The sequence below is a fragment of the Schistocerca americana genome, chromosome 2, assembly GCF_021461395.2.
Source record: "Schistocerca americana isolate TAMUIC-IGC-003095 chromosome 2, iqSchAmer2.1, whole genome shotgun sequence".
Classification (NCBI taxonomy): Eukaryota; Metazoa; Arthropoda; class Insecta; order Orthoptera; family Acrididae; genus Schistocerca; species Schistocerca americana.
In genome coordinates, this window is record NC_060120.1 from 132033142 (window position 1) to 132054285 (window position 21144).

The 21144-nt window shown below is 38.6% G+C and overlaps 1 protein-coding gene across 1 annotated transcript in view; it reads right to left on the minus strand.

Annotated features, from left to right (window-relative positions):
* Positions 1–21144, minus strand: part of LOC124589517 (importin-5) — a 169004-nt gene that overhangs the window by 145687 nt on the left and 2173 nt on the right. The window contains exons 3-5 of the mRNA XM_047131559.1: positions 9069–9295; positions 583–679; positions 400–504 (exon numbers count right to left, since the gene is read on the minus strand). Coding sequence (XP_046987515.1) covers positions 400–504; positions 583–679; positions 9069–9295 — 429 coding nt within the window. The remainder of the gene's footprint in view (positions 1–399; positions 505–582; positions 680–9068; positions 9296–21144) is intronic.

Genomic DNA, 21144 nt, shown 5'->3' on the forward strand with positions numbered 1-21144 from the left:
CAATAAACACAGTGTATCTATGCTGTACGATTAACATCTGGGGTCAATAATCAATTGTAGCAGTGTTGTGAAGTGTGTTTTGTGCTAACACTGCATCTCCTTCAGTGGATCCAAGTTTTGTGTTACGTAATGAAGCAGAGTGAAACTGAGTTTAGTTTCTGAACTAAGTTTAAAACTGACCTCCAGTCAGAAATGTTAATATGACGATTAAGTAATGAACTGTGTGAAGCAGTAAGTGAACATCTGACTCTCCAAGACCCATTTCTATATGTAAAAGAATGTATATACACTATACAGAGACAGAACAGCACTGCAATTAAATATTGTGAACTAGTGGTACCAAGCCAATTTTTGAAACAAATTACGGGAATATTTCATGACTTAATTAGTAATCTTCACCTGTATCATAGCTGGCAATAAATCTGAGAAGTTTTTCTGAATTGCAATTTCTTTTTCATGAAGTATGATGAAGGCCGAAACTGCTCTGACTGCCTGGAAACGAACCTAGAAAAGTACAAAATAAAAAATAAGTAGCAAATTCATGGAATATTGCCCAATGTTATGAAACACACCACACTTTACCTCATAGTTAGCAGTGTCCATCAATGACCTCTGTAGCATTTGTTTGATGAGTTCTAAATAGTTTGCTTGTTGGTTTCCAAATACCCCAGGGACAGAACTGTAAAAAGAAAATTGAGACGAGTTATTTAACTTAAAATTTTTTACTCTGTTGTCAACATATCAACAAAATAGTCTGTTCTAATAAAACTACTATAGGAAAGGTATGTCACATACATTCACCATCCTTGGTACACAAGAGCTGCAACTGTGTAAAAATACTGACCAACACCAAATTCAAGATTCCAATAATCATAAAATACAGTGATACAGGTAACTCCCAATTACTCTTTATATAAATGTCATTCTTTCACAAATCAGTTTCACTAACACCATAATTTACAAATACTACAACTTTTCATCCATTAACAGCCCATGCCATTTCTACCATAAACTGAAGATATAAAGTCTGTAAACAAATCTACAATCATGTTTGGTATTTTATTCAGAAATTTCCATCTTGGTCACATACATTATACAATTCACAATGACTGACAGCGGCTTACTGCCATCATCAGATCACTGAAAGGATTCCGATACAGTTATCAAAATATGTATAGGTCTGTGTACAGATTGTATGAACATGATATTGTTATCAAAATACTTTTGATGATCTGATGAAAGTAAGCTGAAATTAGTAATTGTGAATTGTATAGCATATGTCATCAACACGGGCATTTATAAATCAGATGTTATCTATATTTAGTCTTTCAGCTATCTATCTGCATTAATTTGTAAAAACTTGAAGCAGTGTCAATGATTAACAAATACTGTACAAACACAACAGAAAAATAAGGCAATAACCATATAAACACAATGCAGCATATGTGTTTCCTAACTAAGGCAATAACATATTTAAACTACAAGCTTTATTCAGTTACTTGAAACATGATCTCTCTCATGCACTACATTACTCACCAAATTTTCAATTCTTTACAGTCGCTGTGAAGTACATTTTGAACTATAATAAAATTATTTCAATAAAATCAGTCTTGATTGCTTACACGTTGATTATTTCATTCAGTTACTTGTTTCGATCTCTTATAGGATTATCAGAGCATTTTATTCTGCGAAAAAGGAGTACACTTTCTTAGAGGTCAAACGACTTTAGTCTTAAAAATAAAACAACATAGAAGTATGGCTGACACACCCTTGGTGACAGCAGGAGACGGTGGTGTGGAGCAGGCCATTCTGGAGGTGTGAAGGATACTGCTGAATGAGGATTAGTCGCTAACAGTTTAATATGAAACTTCTGCCCACCACCTCTGACATAAGGTCACTAATAACCAATGGTTGTGCGAAATGCCTTTTTAAAAATATACAATTACTAGCAGTTTGGTCATAGAATGAACAGCTAAGGATGTTTTGAGGTGCATTATAAAAAGTTCAGAAGCAGAGAAGAAGGCTTTATCCAATGGCATGGGTTTATTTAAATGTTGGGGCAAACCATCTTCACTATGCTTACATCGGCCCTAAGTCCCTGGATAGCACCAGCTTATGTATAAATGAGTCCATGTCATTGGATAAAGATTTCTTTTACGCTTTTGAGCTAACCACATCTTTTACATAACATTTTAAAACAACCTCAGTCGTTCATTCTATGACCAGAGTTATAACAACTATGTATTTTTATAAATAGATTCCACAGAATGTAGATGAGTCACACAACCACTGGCTATTAGTGACATTATGCTGGAGGAGGTGGGTGGAACTATTGCTAATAAGACTACTTCACCAAGGGCATATCAGCAATACTTTTATATTATTTTATTTTTATAATTATATTCAACTCCTCTGAATTCTAAGAGTGTGTATTCCTCTTTTTCATAGTGTAAAACAGTCAGATGATGATCCTATAGAAGACTGAAACAAGTCACCAAATGAAATAAATTATTTATATGCAATCTAGAGGACTTTTATTGAATTACAGTTTATCAATAGCTGTTTTTTTCCATGGACAATTTTACAAAAAATTCTTGTCTTTGGAAATGTCTACATGTGTTCATCATAGCTTTTATGGACTCCTCAGTCTAATCTTGAACTTGACTTATGAATATTTAGTTCTGGATATAGGAAATTATTGCAGGTGTTACATTTGATGAGTAAGTTCACTGACGCAAGACATTATTTTCAGCAACAAACTTTTGAGTCCTTTTGCTTAATGCACCAGTGTTATGTTGCAGGAAAGGAATAACATCCCAAGAGATAAAGGTCCAGATTCATGCTAGCAAACATTTTAGCACTTTGACAGAATTATTTATTTACTGTCCCAATACAAGAATGATGAACTTACACAATGACTGTTATTGAAAAAGATGAAAAGAATTCTTCTCACCCTGGAAAGGAAAATTTAGATTTATATCCTGTCGGCCAACAAGGACTTGCACAGGTTCATGTTACGGAGGGTATGGGGAAACTAGTTTGCATCCTTTTGAGACACGCTGTCCTAACAACTGCCTTAAACAACTTTGAGAAAACAGAGACTAAATCTGGATGGCGCGCCAGGGATTTGAACCACCACCCTTCCAGATGGGAACAAGTCCATTACCACTGTGGCACATCACTTGGTGCTATCAGGCAATAGAACTTGCTTACAAGTTTATTTTAAACTGCAAAAATGAAACTAGTAATCAGTCCACTCGTAAATTAGGTTCTGCTGCCACATCAATTTTAGGGTAGGTGAAATGTACCTCCACAAAATATAAGCACAGTGTGGCAACACAGGATTCAGCCATGGTCTTATAATTATTACCAATACGTTTTTGTTCCAGCATAATTTCAGAAAAAGCTTCCACCTACAGTGCTGCATTAAATAACACATGGCTGCCAACTGTTCACAATAGGGTATAGCAATTAAGAGTTCACATGCTACAAATCCAAAAAGTACACTGCAAACTGGATGGGAAAAGAAAGATAATGTCAAGAAAATGTTAAGTCAGAAGAGACTGGTTCATACAGACTTAACAGAACTAATGACTGATTGCTGTAGGGTTATACAGTGGCTGGAGGAAGAAATATGACAACATGATTTAAGAATCACAGCCATCAAACTTTATAAAGTCACGCAAATATTTAAACTTAAAAGCAAGTTCTTGACAAAAAAAAAATACCATATGCCATTAGATTATTATTATTTCTCTTTCCTGTCTCAGACATTATGTCTGGTTAAAAATGGAAAGTGACCTCCTTTTAACTGTACAGTATATGTTACATTGCATTTAGGGACTTTCGGGTAATTGAACATGTATCAATAATTACAGATTTCTGTGATTGTATATATATGTTTGGATGTAGCTGTATTGCGTTGATGTACTGGTGGATACTTTGTGGTATGACTCCTGTAGTTTATAGTATAATTGGTATAATGTCAACTTTATCCTGATGCCACATGTCCTTGACTTCCTCAGCCAGTTGGATGTATTTTTCAATTTTTTCTCCTGTTTTCTTTTGTATATTTGTTGTATTGGGTACGGATATTTCGATTAGTTGTGTTAATTTCTTCTTTTTATTTGTGAGTATGATGTCAGGTTTGTTATGTGGTGTTGTTTTATCTGTTATAATGGTTCTGTTCCAGTATAATTTGTATTCATCATTCTCCAGTACATTTAGTGGTGCATACTTGTATGTGGGAACATGTTGTTTTATAAGTTTATGTTGTACGGTAAGCTGTTGATGTATTATTTTTGCTACATTGTCATGTCTTCTGGGGTATTCTGTATTTGCTAGTATCGTACACCCGCTTGTGATGTGATCTACTGTTTCTATTTGTTGTTTGAAAAGTCTGCATTTATCTGTTGTGGTATTGGGATCTTTAATAATATGCTTGCTGTAATATCTGGTGTTTATTGTTTGATCCTGTATTGCAATCATGAATCCTTCCGTCTCACTGTATATATTGCCTTTTCTTAGCCATCTGTTTGATGCGTCTTGGTCGATGTGTGGCTGTGTTAAATGATACGGGTGCTTACCATATAGTGATTTCTTTTTCCAATTTACTTTCTTTGTATCTGTTGATGTTATGTAATCTAAAGGGTTGAAGAAGTGGTTATGAAATTGCAATGGAGTAGCCGATGTACTTATATGAGTCATTGCTTTGTGTATTTTGCTAGTTTCTGCTCGTTCCATAAAGAATTTTCTTAAATTGTCTGCCTGTCCATAAAGTGGGTTTTTTATGTCGATAAATCCCCTTCCTCCTTCCTTTCTGCTTAATGTGAATCTTTCTGTCGCTGAATGTATGTGATGTATTCTATATTTGTGGCACTGTGATTGCGCAAGTGTATTGAGTGCTTCTAGGTCTGTGTTACTCCATTTCACTACTCCAAATGAGTAGGTCAATATTGGTATAGCGTAAGTACTTATAGCTTTTGTCTTGTTTCTTGCTGTCAGTTCTGTTTCCAGTATTTTTGTTAGTCGTTGTCTATATTTTTCTTTTAGTTCTTCTTTAATATTTGTATTATCTATTCCTATTTTTTGTCTTTATCCTAGATATTTATAGGCATCTGTTTTTTCCATCGCTTCTATGCAGTCGCTGTGGTTATCCAATATGTAATCTTCTCATTTAGTGTGTTTTCCCTTGACTATGCTATTTTTCTTACATTTGTCTGTCCCAAAAGCCATATTTATATCATTGCTGAATACTTCTGTTATCTTTAGTAATTGGTTGAGTTGTTGATTTGTTGCTGCCAATAGTTTTAGATCATCCACGTATAGCAAATGTGTGATTTTGTGTGGGTATGTTCCAGTAATATTATATCCATAATTTGTATTATTTAGCATGTTGAATAGTGGGTTCAGAGCAAGGCAGAACCAGAAAGGACTTAATGAGTCTCCTTGGTATATTCCACACTTAATCTGTATTGGCTGTGATGTGATATTATCTGAATTTGCTTGGATATTAAGTGTGGTTTTCCAATTTTTCGTTACTATGTTTAGGAACTGTATTAATTTAGGATCTACTTTGTATATTTCCAATATCTGTAGTAACGATGAGTGGGGTACACTATCAAAACCTTTTTGGTAATCGATGTATGCGTAGTGTAGCGACCTTTGTTTAGTTTTAGCTTGATATGTCACCTCTGCATCTATTATCAGTTGCTCTTTACATCCTCGTGCTCCTTTGCAACAGTCTTTTTGTTCTTCATTTATAATTTTGTTCTGTGTTGTATGTGTCATTAATTTCTGTGTAATGACTGAAGTTAATATTTTGTATATTGTTGGTAGGCATGTTATGGGGCGATATTTAGCTTGGTTTGCTGTGTCTGCTTGATCTTTAGGTTTCAGATAAGTTATTCCATGTGTAAGTGTATCATGGAATGTGTATGGGTCTGCAATGTAACTGTTAAATAATTTAGTTAGATGTGAATGTGTTGAGGTGAACTACTTTAACCAGAAATTTGCTATTTTATCATTTCCAGTGGTTTTCCAATTATGCGTAGAATTAATTGCTCGGGTGACTTCATGTTGCAAAATTATCACTTCAGGCATTTGTGGTATCATCTTGTATGTGGTTGTTTCTGCTTGTATCCACCGTGCATGCCTGTTATGTTGTACCGGGTTTGACCATATGTTGCTCCAGAAGTGTTCTATGTCTGTTATGTTTGGTGGATTGTCTATTTTAATGTGTGTGTTATCTATTGTCTGGTAAAATTTCTTTTGGTTTTTGTTGAATGTTTGGTTTTGTTTCCTGCTATTTTCACTTTTTTTGCATCTTCTAAGTCGTTTGGCCAATGCTTGTAATTTCTGCTTCTTTTCATCTAATTGCTCTATCGCTTCTTGTTGTGAGATTTTACCTAACCTTTTTCGTTTTTTTTCTGACATTTCATTTCTTATAAATTGTGTTAGCTGTCCGATGTCTTTTCTCAGTTTTTCTATTCTGATCTGTAGCCTGTGTTGCCATGCTGGTTTTGTGGGTTTCTTCTGTGTGTTGGTTGGTTCTGATCTCTGCCTAGTGTGTACATTTAGTGTAGTGAGTGCTCCTACATAAACCAGTAGTTTTAACTCTTCCATAGTTTTATTTTCATTTATTTTGTTGTGTATGATTGAGTTGATAGTAGTTGTTGTTGTTTCGACTTGTGGGTTATTTGGTGGTCTATGCAAGAATGGTCTAATGTCTGTATTTGTGTATTTGTATTCCATATATGTCAGCTGAAATTTTTCTTCTATATCTAACATGTGTGTCACTTCGTGTTCTATTTGTGCTTGTTCTGGTGGCTGTCTTAAGATTTCGTTTTCTTCTGATTGTTTAATAGATGTGTGTTGTTCTTTGTTTGTTTGCTCTGGGATGTTTGAGTCCATTACTGTATTTTCTTCTTCTTCTTCTTCTGATTGCACATTATTTTGTTCCAGTATTTGTTGTACTTGTTGTTTGATTTTTTCTAATTCTGACTAGGGTATCCTGTTATTTTTTATTATCACACGAATCTGATCAGCTAGTCGTCGTTTTGTTAAAAATTTTAATTCTGGGTATCTGGTAATAAATGTTGTGTATACTTGTGATCTGTACCCAGTTGTGCTGGTTCCTAAGTTTGTTGCTTGGTAATAACAGAACATGAGGTGTCGGTTAACTTCGTCTGACCATCTCATCCTCTGTCTTTGTTTTCCTTCTAGAGTGGTTGCAGGAAGCATATCCTGCAAAACACCTCTATTTGGATTTAAATCATTTGCTGTGTGGCTAGCAGTGTCATTACCATTGTGGACGGACATAGGGTTCAAGCGTCGTCCCCGACCATGACAGCGCTTGTCCGAGGCTTCATTAGTTCTGTCCTGAACCAACTAATCGCACTAATAGAGGGGTTAGCCCTATTAGTGGTTTGTTCTTTTCGTCGCCTTTTACGACTGGCAGAACATACCGGAGGCCTATTCTTTTCCAGGGCCTCCACGGGGTTTATTATTATTATTGTTATACAATTTTTACCTGAAAATGAAGGTAAAGTGACATGTTCTAGAAAACAGAAAAAAACCACTACAATATAGCACATCCAGAACACTTCAAAATTTTTCTTTATAAACACAGAGGGATACAGGCAGTTTTGTTTCTCCTATATGCTGTGCAGCAATACTGGCAGTACCTACCATGACTTACGACAGGAACAGAAAAGGGTTTTCTAACAGTTTTTTGAAGCACTATATATAAAAGACATTTCACAGCAATGAGTTCAAGAAATTTTGTCAAATCATTATGAGAATACAGGGTTTCTGAGGAGGAACGACAAGTGTTCAGGTGTATGACAGGAACGATCATTCAAAGCAAGAAAGTCTAGTAAACATGGCCTCTAAAATACATGCCGTAAGAGCTACTGAACACTTTTCCCATAGAAGAGATGTATTTCACAGTATAAAGATGAAGTAGTCCTGACATGTCTTAAAGTACGCATTTTAGAGACCATTTTTACTAAGCTTGTATACTTTGAATGATATTTCTTGTCATATACCTGAATATTGACTATTCCTCCTCAGACACACTGTATATCCACATAAACAATATATTTGGAAAAAAACAGCAGTCCTAATTCTGTTCAGAAGATATTCACCGAAGCAAAAATAATTTTATGCAACATGGTACATAGCCAAAATAACACTGGCGTTAATATGAAGTATAAGTAAACTTTGATAAACAAGTCTTTTGACTCAACTATAATTGTTCAGTAACTGCAGCAGAGCTGTTCACATAACACATTCACTGCCTCCGTCGTCTCACTACCAAACGGACTTCCAACCTAATTACGGCCTCAGGTTACTCTACTCTACTGTACTCTACTGGTAAGTCTATCAGTAAAATCTTCCATAAAAAATATTGCAGCTGTGACAAAAGAAATTTAATGTAACATCTGTGACAACAGAAATTTTTATGTAACCTTTTCACAATGTGATGTGACGTGACGTAACTTAACAACAAGAAATAATCTGGAGAGAACATCCAACTATTTCAATGTAGCAGCTCAAAACACGTAACCTCATTATTCACATACCATTGGTTATCTGAAATGTTATCTTAGAACAATATAATCTCACAACTACTATCTCCATAGAGGCAGACAATTTGATAAAGCAGTCAGAACCACAAAGGTGTATATTTTACTCCCTGTAGCTCAACAAGTCAATGCTATACTCTCTAACAAAACATCACTATAAAATTTTACATAACTCCTGATATCAATCAAATGTTCAGTTTCTACAGAAATCATGAGTATAATCCTTAAATAATAAATAATAATTACTGTTGCTCAGAAACTTGCTCAAGAAAAGTCACAAATGAAGCAAAAATTAGACACGTTGAATATTAACCCGACACAGCATTTAATTCTAAGTAAACTTTAGCTTAGCAATAAATACCTGCAAGTATTGTACAACTACCCTAAGCGAGCATATCTATTCATATATGAAACAGATTCTGTAGTAGTGTGTGTTCTCTACAACTATGTACAACTTACATATCTAAATATATTCCTCACCTGAACATTCGAAGAGCACTTTCTTTGAGGTGCGGAATTGGTGTACTTGCACACGTAAATAAGAACTGTAAGAATTCTGGCCACTGGTTGTTCCCATCATCATCTATAAGATTTCGAGCAACTTCTGCTGCCACGTCACAGACCTTCCGTCTTATTGTATCCACTTGCTCCTGCTGGACCGCCTGAAGAACTTGATCCTTTAACTCTTGTTGAGCAGCAGGTGGCAGCTGTGTGTTAAAAATACATCAATTTTTGGCAATAATAAACTAAGTTTATGGACCAAATCATCAGAAATTTTTCATGTGCCCTTAACAATGGAACAAGATGATGCATTTTTAAGTATTATGGTACACACTGATGCCAGAACAGCAGTAGTAAATATGTTTAGATTTACTGCTTTTATGGAGCTGACTAGTAAAAGCAGCATTCATCATGCCAGTTTCTCCTTCTCTCAAACAGATTTTAAAAAGGGTGAAATTCTGGTTGCCAAATTGCTATCAACACTTTTTCCTATAAGGGTATTTAGGGGCACCAAAGCACTGAACTTTCTGAAATGACTTAGGCTAATCAGGGGAAATGTGTGTTAAATTTGGTCATTCAATGGATCTGAGATATGTATCCACAACTAAGACTAGGAACAGTTCTACATATCCTGATTTGGATTTAATACAGTTTTATATTTGTGTTATTTATTTATTTAAGGCAGATTGCTTGCTGTCTTGAGACATGTCAATAGGACACTGCGACTGACTAGTTTTCTTTAGTTTCAGTTTCCAGAGCAGTTTTGGGTATGTATCCTGGGGAAAGCAATATTTAATCTGCAGATTCTAAAAATAACACCAAGAAATTTTGTTTGTACGTAAAATCTATGAACACTACAAATAATTCAACACCTTCTCTTGCTGACAGTACGGGTAATGTAACAGATGATGATATACAAAAGGCCGAAATTCTAAACCTAGCTTTCAAAACTTATTTATGGTGCAGGACTGCAGCACCGTTCCCCCTTTCAATTATCCAACAAATGCAAGGATGGCTGACCATTCCCCCTTTTCAATTATCCAACAAATGCAAGGATGGCTGACGTAGTGTTTAGTGTATGGAGATTGCAGAACAGTTAAGGTCCTTAGACACCAGGAAGGCATCTGGCCAAGACAGTACCCCCAGTAAGATTTTATGTTTACTATGCTACAAATATAGCACCATTCTTATTCATCATCTATCAGATATCATTGGAACAGCGGAAAGTTCCACAGGACTGGAAGAAGGCGCAGGTCATAATCTATAATAAGGGGTAGAAAATCGGATGCACATAATTACCGGCCAGTTTCACTGACGTCGATTTGTTGTAGGATCATGGAACATATTTTGTTTTCAGACATAGTGACCTTTCTAGACTCTGAGAAGCTCATCTGCAGGAACCAGCACAGCTTTAGGAAACAGCAGTCACGCGAGACACAGCTCGGCCCTCTTTGTGCATGATACACAACAGGCTCTAGATACCGGCTCCCAGGCTGATGCCATGTTCCTCGACTTTCAAAAGGCATTCGACTCAGTTCCGCTCTGTTGCTTGCTCCAAAAAGTGCGCGCTTACAGTCTATCCGATGACATTTGCAGTTGGATAGAAAGTTTTCTAACAGACAGAGAGCAGTATGTCGTCCTGGATGGGGAGACTTCAACAGAAAGAAGCATAGCATCAGGTGTGCCCCAGGGCAGTGTAATAGGTCCGCTTTTTTTTTACGATTTCCGTAAATGATCGGGTTGATGCTATAGACAGCGGCATTAAATTGTTTGCCGACGATGCTGTAATCTACAGGAAAGTAGTATCACACGAAAGTTGTGAACAAATCAATCACGATTTGCAGAAAAAAAATGTGTGGTGTAATGACTGGCAGTTACCTCTCAATATTAGTAAGTGTAACCTACTGTGTATAGCAAAGTGAAAATCCCCATTAACGTAAGAGTACAAAATAAATGCCCAGTCTTTGGAAGTGGTAACATCCGTCAAGTATCTGGGTATGACTACTCGAAATGACCTCAAATGGAACGATGAGATTAAACAAGTAACGAGTAAAGCAAACCCTAGATTGCAGTTTATTGGTAGAATCCTGAAGTGATGCAGTCCTTCAGCAAAGAAAATTGGGTACAATACTTTAGTTCATCCAGTCTTAGATTATAGTTCGTCTGTATGGGACCCTCACCAGTTAAGTCTGATTCAAGAGATTGAGAAGGTCCAAAGAGGATCAGCAGGATTCGTGACTGGTACATTTAGCCATCGCAAGAGTGTTACAAATCTCATAGAGGGTTTGAAGTGGGACACACTTGCAGATAGACGACGTGCTAAATAGAAGGGGCTGCTCACTAAATTCCAAAATCCAATCTTCGCCAAGGATGTAGAGCATATATTATTACCACCAACTTTCAAATTGTGCAATGATCGCCATTCAAAGATAAGGGAAATTAGAGCTCGTACTGAGGCGTTCAGTCATTTTTCATTTTTCCCCCGCACGATCCACGAGTAGAACAGAAGGGGGGGGGGGGGGGATACGACTGGTGAGAATAGTGACCTACGCCACACACTGCTTGGTGGCTAGCAGAGTATACATGTGGATTTAGACTCAGTATTTTAGAGTAATTTTTATTCAATTTCAACAATGTAGGAAAAGATAGAGTGCTACCTGCCGTAAAGATGACACTTTATGTTGCAGACAGGTACAATGAAAAGACACTTACATAAAGCTTTCAGCCACAGCCTGCATCAGTAAAGGACGGACACAGACACGGACGGACGCACACGCGCACACACACACACACACACACACACACACACAAGCATACCTCGTACTCACTTAACTCCAGTGCCAGCATCTTGGGTCAGAATGCAATGCTCACATGGGATGCCAAGTAGCAATCCGAATGGGTTAGGAGAGGGATAGTTATCAATACATTTATACCTATTGATCCCACCTCATCCTGACATACTTTAGCATTTTGTTTTCCACATCTGCCCATGCCACACAAACTTTTAACCCTTGACCTAATCCAACCCCCCCCCCTCTACTTATTCTGACCCTCACAAACCTAGCACTGCAAAAATGTATCTCCATGGCATAGGCATCTCAGAACAACCTCTGCTCCCTCCGCAAGATACTACTACTTGGCAATCCCTACTCCATACATCACATCTCTGAAACTGAATCCCTTGCTCTCCAGCACCTGGAGGAGCATTCTAGACACCATCTCCATAAGTTATCCGACCTGCTGACGTCTACTGCCACCTCAACCCCTAACCCCTATCGTACCCACAGTGTTCCTCCTTGTCCAACCCTCATGGAAGCTAAATCGTGCCTAGCTGACCTTTCCAACTTGCCATACCCTCCAAATCTCCCTACCAGCTCTCCACAAATCCAGAGCCAAAACATTCCTGTAAGACTTATTAACCTTTCCACCAAAACTCTCAGCTCCACAGAAGTTACAGTCCTATCCATAGGTGTCACCTTTAGCCCTACATCCAACTTTACCTATGCTGGACTTGTCAAAAACCTACTCTCCTGCTCCTTGCAATGGAGGCACTTCTTTGTCACCAATCCCTCAAACCAAATCTACGCTAACTCAAGCACTGAATCTTGCCTCTTCCAGTTCATACCACCTTCCATCATCCTCCCCCTCCATCTAACCACCCACTAGTCAAATTCCAGGAATTCCTTACCGCCAACTTACCCTCACCAAACTTCCCCAGTCCCCTTCCTCAGAACAACCACCTTCCAGTAGAAATAGCCATACACAACCTCAAAACAAACCATGAGCTAATCAACCTACCTGTAGTCAAAGGTTCCAACACTGTTGTTACGAATGACAGCAACAACCTGGCGGAAGGCCTTCGCCAATTATCTGACTATTCCACCTATAAACTCTAATAGAATGATCCCACCATAGAAGTCCAACACAACTTCCAATCATTGCTTAAATCCTTAGGCCCCTCCCAGAGCATCTCCACTGAATACATTTCCCTCCTCACCCCCTTTGACACCATGCGCACCCACCTTCTACATGCTCCCCAAAATCCCCAAACCTGGATATCCCATTGTGGCTGGTTATTGTGCCCCCACTGAAGGAATTTTGGCCATCACTGACCAACCCTCCAACCAATTACCCATAGTCTAGCTTCCCATGTAAAAGACACCAACCACTCTTCCACATATTCTCCACCAACCCATCCTTTGACCTCCTGGATCCCTACTCGTCACTTTTGACACCACCTCGCTATACGCCAACATCCCTCATCCCAATGGTCTTACCGCCATTGAACACTACCTTTCCCAATGTCTTAAGACTCCAAAAATCCACTGCCTGATCCCTCATACACCCTACTAACTTTGTCCTACCCTACAACTACATCTCATTTGATGGGAAAGTATATCAGGGTGTATACGTGGACAAGGAAAAAAATTCCCGGATTTCCTGGTTAAAAATACACTTTCTCCCAGGTGACAGTATATTTTCCCTTATCAATCATTTGAATGGTTATGGTTTTTATACACGGGCGTACAATTTCGCGGCACTTTAGAAAACGAAACTCAGGGAAAAAGACAAGTTTTGGAAATATCTCTGATGTGCAGCAACATGTACGTTGCGTATTTTCGTATTACAAAAGTATACATTGGAATTCCACCAAACACCGCATATTACTTTCCGAATCATTGAAATCGAGATTTCAATGCGCTTTTGTAAGCCATTCGTAGCTCACGTCATGTGATCTCCCCAGCCGATGACACCAGATATTCAGAGCATAGGACACGTGATGTAGTCAGCCAACAGCAAAATCACTGTTAAGTAAAACGAACATACAAACAGGGAAAGCTAACAGCTTAAATTAATATACATAGTGTTGCTACAAGAAAAGTAAAGTTTTCACATATAACATTGTTCCCAAGCTGCAAGAGAAGCTAAGCTTCCGCATATACTGTTGTTCTTTTTTGCGCGTGTTACACTTTTAAGATATATCACACTAATGTGCCAGTAAAATTTTTAATAATGACACAAATGTCTGATCTTAAGGGTTCGAAATTATTCTAAATGGCTTGTCATCAAAGAGTTGGTTTTTAAATGAGAGTCAAACGCTCTGCGATTCAATAAATTCATGGTATATACTTGCACATAGTTCAACTTACGTAAAACGATATTTACTTTGAAAGTAACATTTTTCAAACCACTATTCGCAATATTTTCCCGCGGCCTGTTAGAAATAGGTTTGTTTCAGCAGTTGCCAGAGAGCGCAGATAACAGGCGACACCGCGCTTGGGTAGCTATCATGATGTAGGAAGCCCGTATGTACGTACGTCTAGAACACTGAAAGATCATACATTATATCATAAAAGAAACAAGAGATCAGAGGGTACTGCAAGAACATCGGAATTTCGTGAACCATATTAAAATGTGCACATTTAAAGTGGATACTTAAAGTGCACATTAGTATGTCCGGATTCCCAATGAAGTAGACCTCGACCTGATATTAAGCTTTTCAGTGTGGTTTTCAGGATGTAAATTTTCCTGGCGCACCAGTACTGTATTATATGATGTTTGGTTCTTTATTATGGCATAATACCAGACATGCTACAAAATGAAAACGTGCACTTGAAATGCAGCGAACAGTTGAAACTAGCCAGTACTGTGGAATTAAACATTTCGTTTCAAATACATTGACTGCCTCTGTGGAAAAGGTTAACGAAAGTTAAATATATTTAGCAAACAGACAAAAATAACTTCCTTGTTCCTCAAGGCGATTAATGCTTGACTGTCAGAAAGGTGGAAATAAAATAAAATCTGAAACTAATGATATATTTTAGCCTTCCGTAATTATGTGAATGTGTTTTAAGTCACTTGATAGCTCCCAGCCACAGATATCCGTTTTGTTTTCATTTGACGTGAGAATGAACGAAGGGAAAACAGCAAAATCACTAAATGTAAACACAGTTCATGTGGAGACTACCCACTATAACTCAGACTGCTCTGCGCATCAGCCCCGCATCTATAACATTTGCGAACCGGGTCAATACTAAAAAAAATCTGATTTTCAAAATAGACCCTATGTTCACCTTGTAGCACTCATCTTTCTGAAAAGTCTGAAACATAAAACATATGTATTCGAGGAAATGTAAGACATATTAATTTGGTCTTAAGTATGCCGAAGTGCAATGCCACGCCTCTTCATAAAGCATTTTTCTACCACACATCCAAACTATATTCACGAGAGTGGAAATTGGAATGTCCTGTGGTGTCTCTCCTGCTCCCAGTCGGCCGGTTTGGCAGCCTGCTCCTCTCAAAAAAAAATCTCGCAATTAATAGCGGATGGGATTATTTGTAATCGAGAGAACAAGAACTCTTCAAAAAATCTGAACTCTATCGCCTATTAGTTAATAACTTGCTGTTTTGTGTGACATAAAATGAAATATAGGATATATAAAACCAATACTGTCAAGAGATAAGCAAGAAATTACACATTTCTTCAAACCTTAATTCCTAGAATTTTTTCTCTCTAATCTTGCTACAGCTTTCCTTTCTGCGAAAGAATCTATTAGGCCTACCTCATCAAAGTTCGTCAAACGTTTTGCTACATGAAAAATGGAAATGCCGTTATCTAATACTGAGAAAGCTGTTAATACAAATAATACCCAAGACTGGTGTAGTTTCTCGATCTGATTACGTCTATTTTGTCGCTGTCTGCTAGATAAAACAAAATGGGCCTTTCTAATATGGCAGCAATTTTGTAACACACCAAATAAACGAGACTGTTTTGGCACAAATGGTCATTTTTATAACACGACAGAATATAATCCACGAAGTACCAATATTGAATGCCTATTAGGCCTACTACAAGCAAAAAGCTTTATGTTAGGAAATAGTTTCACATTTCATTCATACGCACCAGCTTTGCAAGCATGAGATCAAAAAGTGGTATTAAGAAATTTTTATGTAAATTTGGAATGGTCTTATTCTTCCATAATTTGTGTGATGTCCATGTTTCTACTCCTTCCTGGTTCTAACAATCTTGTCATCACCAATTCTGTAGCTATTGCTGCCATTGTCAAAACTTGTTTGCCGATTAACTTCACTAACCCTGTCAGAATCACAGTGTTATTACTTCCAGAATAGAACTTACCCAGCTGCTAGCCGGAGACTGTACCTCTGGTCCTTACTAGTGTAGCGATCTGGCCAAAAATTTTCTGTCAAAATTTCATTTTCTTGGATACACCGAGAAGATAACATGTAATCTTTCTCACCTGCTATTCCTGTTAGTCATTTATTACCATTCCGGTAGTCTGAATCAATGGATTTCGCTAGTAATCATAACAATGCTTGTTCATTAGCAAACCCAATCAACCACATAAGCAGACAGCAATTGGCATTCATCCGTTCGGCTTTACTCCCTCAGCTCGTATAGCCCCGTCCCCTTCTGTATGCGGAAAGTTTATTTCTAGATGCGACGAGGATTCTCCTGACTGGCACATCACGTACACTATGCATGCATTCAAAAGTCAACTTATATTTCATTCAGAAATCAACTTAAAATGTGTTCAAAAATGTTCAAAAACCAACAGGGATCAAAAACCAACAGGGAATCGTTTCAAAATCATCTGAATAATCGATAGACAAACGTGCGCTGGATGCTAGGCGCTTTGTGAAACAAATTTTTTTCCTCAAGAACATGAATTTGGCGCCCTCTCTTCCTGGTAGTATCTAGCTGCTTTCTGCGACTGCTTGCACAACCAACAGCCACATTTCCTGTAGCCAGAAGTGGGAGAATCTACTACTCAAACGTGACTCAACTGTGCATGCGCATGAGCCCGAGTGTAACTGCTAAAACAAATTGAATGTTAACAGTTGCAACTTCACACTCATTGGAGGCAATTTGTTGTTATGAATCACTGCCTAGTCTTCCTAAAGCCTTTGACACATTTTCAATTGGCAGACGCTTGCATGAGCAATGTGAGTCGTCGTCGTACATGGCGCATTTCATTTGCAATGCAAGTTATTTTCGTTTTTTTCTATCGTTTATGTTTTGTTGTTGAAGTATTAGTCTGCAGTAGCGGGATACAGTAATATCCTTTGTTAGAGTATCGGTTCTTACCAGTCAAAAGTATAAAAACTTAACTGAAAACTACAACAATGAAAAATTCCCAGAATTCTAAAAATATCCCGGGTTTTTCCCAGTTTTCTCCCGGATGAAAAAATTCCCGGGTTTTTCCCGCATCTCCCGGTTGTCCCACGTCATATACACCCTGTATCATCCTATGACAACCTTTTACGGGCCACCAAGAGGAGACCTTCCTAGCCTCCCAATACACCAAACCTCTAGTATGGTTCAGATTCTCTGGTGATATCTTCATGGTCTCGACTCAGAGCCAAGACACCTTATCTTCCTTCCTTCATAATCTCAACATCAACTCTCACATTCACTTCATGTGATCCTCCTCAGCCCAGCGTGCCACCTTCCTAGATGCTGACCTCCTCCTCTCCGATGGCTCCATTCGTACCTCTCTCCACATTAAACCCACCAATCGCCAACAGTACATGCATTACGACAGCTTTCACCCCTTTCACACCAAAATATCCCTAACATACAGCCTGGGCACCAGTATGCTGAAGGTCTCATCAAGGCCTTCACCAACAGGCGCTGCCCCTTGGACCTACCCCCCACCCTCTATATCCTCCCATCACCCCAAGAACCAGCCAGTCACAAAGGAGTGTATCCTTCATCACCCAGTACCACCCCAGACTGAAACAACAAAACCACATCCTTCGCCAGGGCTTTGGTTACCTATTATGCCCTGAAATGAGGGACATCCTACCCGAGACATTTCCCACTCCTCCTAGAGTGGTGTTCTGTCACCTGCCAAACTTCCACAACATCCTAGTCCATCTCCAAGCCACTCTCAATCCCAACCCTTTGCCACAAGGATCATATTCCTTTGGAAGACCCACATGCAAAACCTGCCCAATCTGCTCACCCAGCACTTCCTATTCCAGTCCATCACAGGTTTATCCTACCCCACCAGGGGCGGGGTCACCTATGAAAGTAGCTCTTCTGCGATCACTGCACAGCTTTTTATATTGGTATGACCACAAACCACTGTCAACCAGGACGAATGGCCAATGCCACACTGTGGACAAGAGCAAAGTAAACCACCCTGTGGCACAACATGAAGCTAAACATAACACACTTTATTTCAATGGCTGTTTCACTACTTGCACCATCTTGGTCCTTCCCTCCACCACCAGCTCTTCCAAACTACGCAGATGGAAGCTATCCTTACAACACATTCTCCACTCCCGTAACCATCCCGACCTCAACATAGGATAATATACTGTTCCCACACCCTCCATCCAAAAGTTTCCACCCCCTCTGTCCTATCGTCTCCTCCCATCTCCCATCCTGTTTATTTGCTGCCCTCTGCCAATGCATCTGTCCATCTTTCCCTTTTCTGCTCCTGTTTTCTCCACCTCCATGCCCTACAACCTCCTGATGCTGAACCTGTAGGTGTTCTAGTCCCTGCACACTCCATCAGACAGCATTCATCTCTCCCCCACCAGTACACTACTACCCCTTCCCCTTCTGCTCCCCCTACCGATTGCTGCTTGCATCCCACGTAAGAGTTGAATTCTGTGTGTGTGTGTGTGTGTGTGTGTGTGTGTGTGTGTGTGTGTGTGTGTACCCTGCAATATTTTTGGACGCATATGTATAGAGGAAGAACAAGTCCAGGTGACTGTTTTCAACTTCTTCTACTGTCTGGAGAAGCATTGAAATTTTTGTTTTTGCGGTTTATTTTACAGGCAGAGGGTTGGTTGGCTCATAACTGTATTAGGGGGCTGGGGAGAGAAAGTGGTAGCTAGTACGTGTACGTACACTCAACAGCACAAAAAATGGCTGTGAAAAATTTGAATTACCCGCCACGTTAAGCACTAACCAATCACATTACAGGTTGTACAAATCTGCTCATAGTAAAGAACAATTGTAATTTTGAAAGTAGTAGAAGGATTAACACCTTTTTGACACTTAGGATAAAGATGCAACCTCTAAAACATGTAAGAAGACTGCGCTGTGTTATTCGTAGCATAGCATATGTAGTACAGGCATTCCATTACATGACGTGGAGTCGGGAATGGTAAGTATCTAAATGTCGGCAGTTGTAGCTCAATGGCATAGTTAGCGGTTTAGTAGGCAACTGCTTGGCAATGAGATCTGATTCATAAGCGGCTTAGTGCAATTTTTCTTGCATTACTTCTTTCATTTTTTCAATCTGTAAAAATCACAAAATTAATAGAAAAAACAATTGACGATTCTTACTAAGACATTTTCAGCCCTCAAATGGGCACACCATATTTCTTTAATTCTTAATGTAACTTCCAAAAGACCTTCAACTTCAATGACTGACTGCAATCTGTGAGAAAGGGGTCTCATTTTCTGACCCCTCCTCCCAGGCAGCTAGGGTGATGTCTCAAAGGTCATCTTGGGTTCTTTGTGTAGGTCAGGCCAGTTTTCTTGCACAGTCTGTTTCATCTCTGCCCCTACATATTCAACAGGGTGGAGAAGGAAGCCATTCATGAAGAGTAATGCCATTCTGTTCTGCAAACCACTCCTCTACCATTGTTGATATGTCTACAGGAGACCGATCTTGGGCAGCCAAGTTGACATACCCTTTAAAGCATTCCAAGTCCACGTACACATCCAGTCCCAAACTGTCACTGGCACAACAACAATGATTATGAATAGCCTGTTGATGATGACACTTTGTGCATGAATAATGAGTCTGAACTGAAAGCAATGTGGTACAGGTATTTCAACTTGCTGGTGTACTGTCCTTGGGCATTATTGAACAAGTCATGTGCTCTGCTTCAACAGACTGACTGTTACATATCAATGAAACAGTGTGAATAAGTCTCTCATATTATGCCAAACAGAGGTAGTACATTTAAATTCTTTTGACTCCAGAGGGGTCATACTCCATCAGATGTGACTCACTGAAAGTCAAAATTCTATTGCATTTTCTGTAAGAAGTTAGCTGCACATCATCAAAATATGTTTCATGTAACACAATGGAGAGCATCATGGACAACAAATTATTGAACCAGAAGAATGTCTCTCTTATGGCAAAAAACTGAAAATATTCACATGGATCTGAACATGAGATGCTTAAATATATGTAAAGCCTGCATGTTGCTTGTTCAGCTACAGCGACCACCTACATCTACACTCTGCAAACCACCATTATGTGCATGGCAGAGGCTACATCCCATTGTACCATTATCAGAGTTTCTTCTCATTCCATTCACATACCGAGGATGGAAAGAATGATGGTTTAAATGCCTGTGTGTGATGTAATTAGTCTAATTTTATTCTTATGATCCTTATGTGATGGGTTTGTAGCATATTCCTAGAATCATCATTTAAAGCCAGTTCTTGAAACTTTGTAAGTAGTCTATGCCTGTCTCCAAGAGTTTGCCAGTTCAATTTCTTCCACATCTCTGGCACACTCCCACAAGTCAAACAAACGTGATCATCTTCAAACCTGTATCTATTCAGTTGATATACACTAAATCTATAGATATAACACATTATTTGCAGAAAAGATACTTTACCTTCTTGGAACAGTCAGACAAGAACAGTTTCCTGTAGTTTTTCAAGTAATGTAAATAGAGAAATATAGCACATTGGTTTTCAATCTTATCAGTGCTGCACCTGACCAACTGGCAGTGATTTAAGTGCGACAATTTTCGTCAAGTGTACCTCTGCTTTTTGTTTGTTAGTACATTAAGGGAAGGGTTGTTTGGATTCTGTGGTTTACTGGAGCTATACATGTCTTGTGTAGATGGGGATCCATTGATGGGGACAGATTACCTGCAGTACGTTGAATCTTTCGTGCAGATTCAGCGGAATTAGTAATGACTTTAAAGAGTTATAGATGTGGCTCTTTTTACAAGGTTTGGCAACAGACTCAGTTATACAGTAGGCTGAGGGCTAGGTTAGGTTGGAAGGTAACAGTTTAGTTGAGGATCAGTGAAACTAAGAAATCATTAT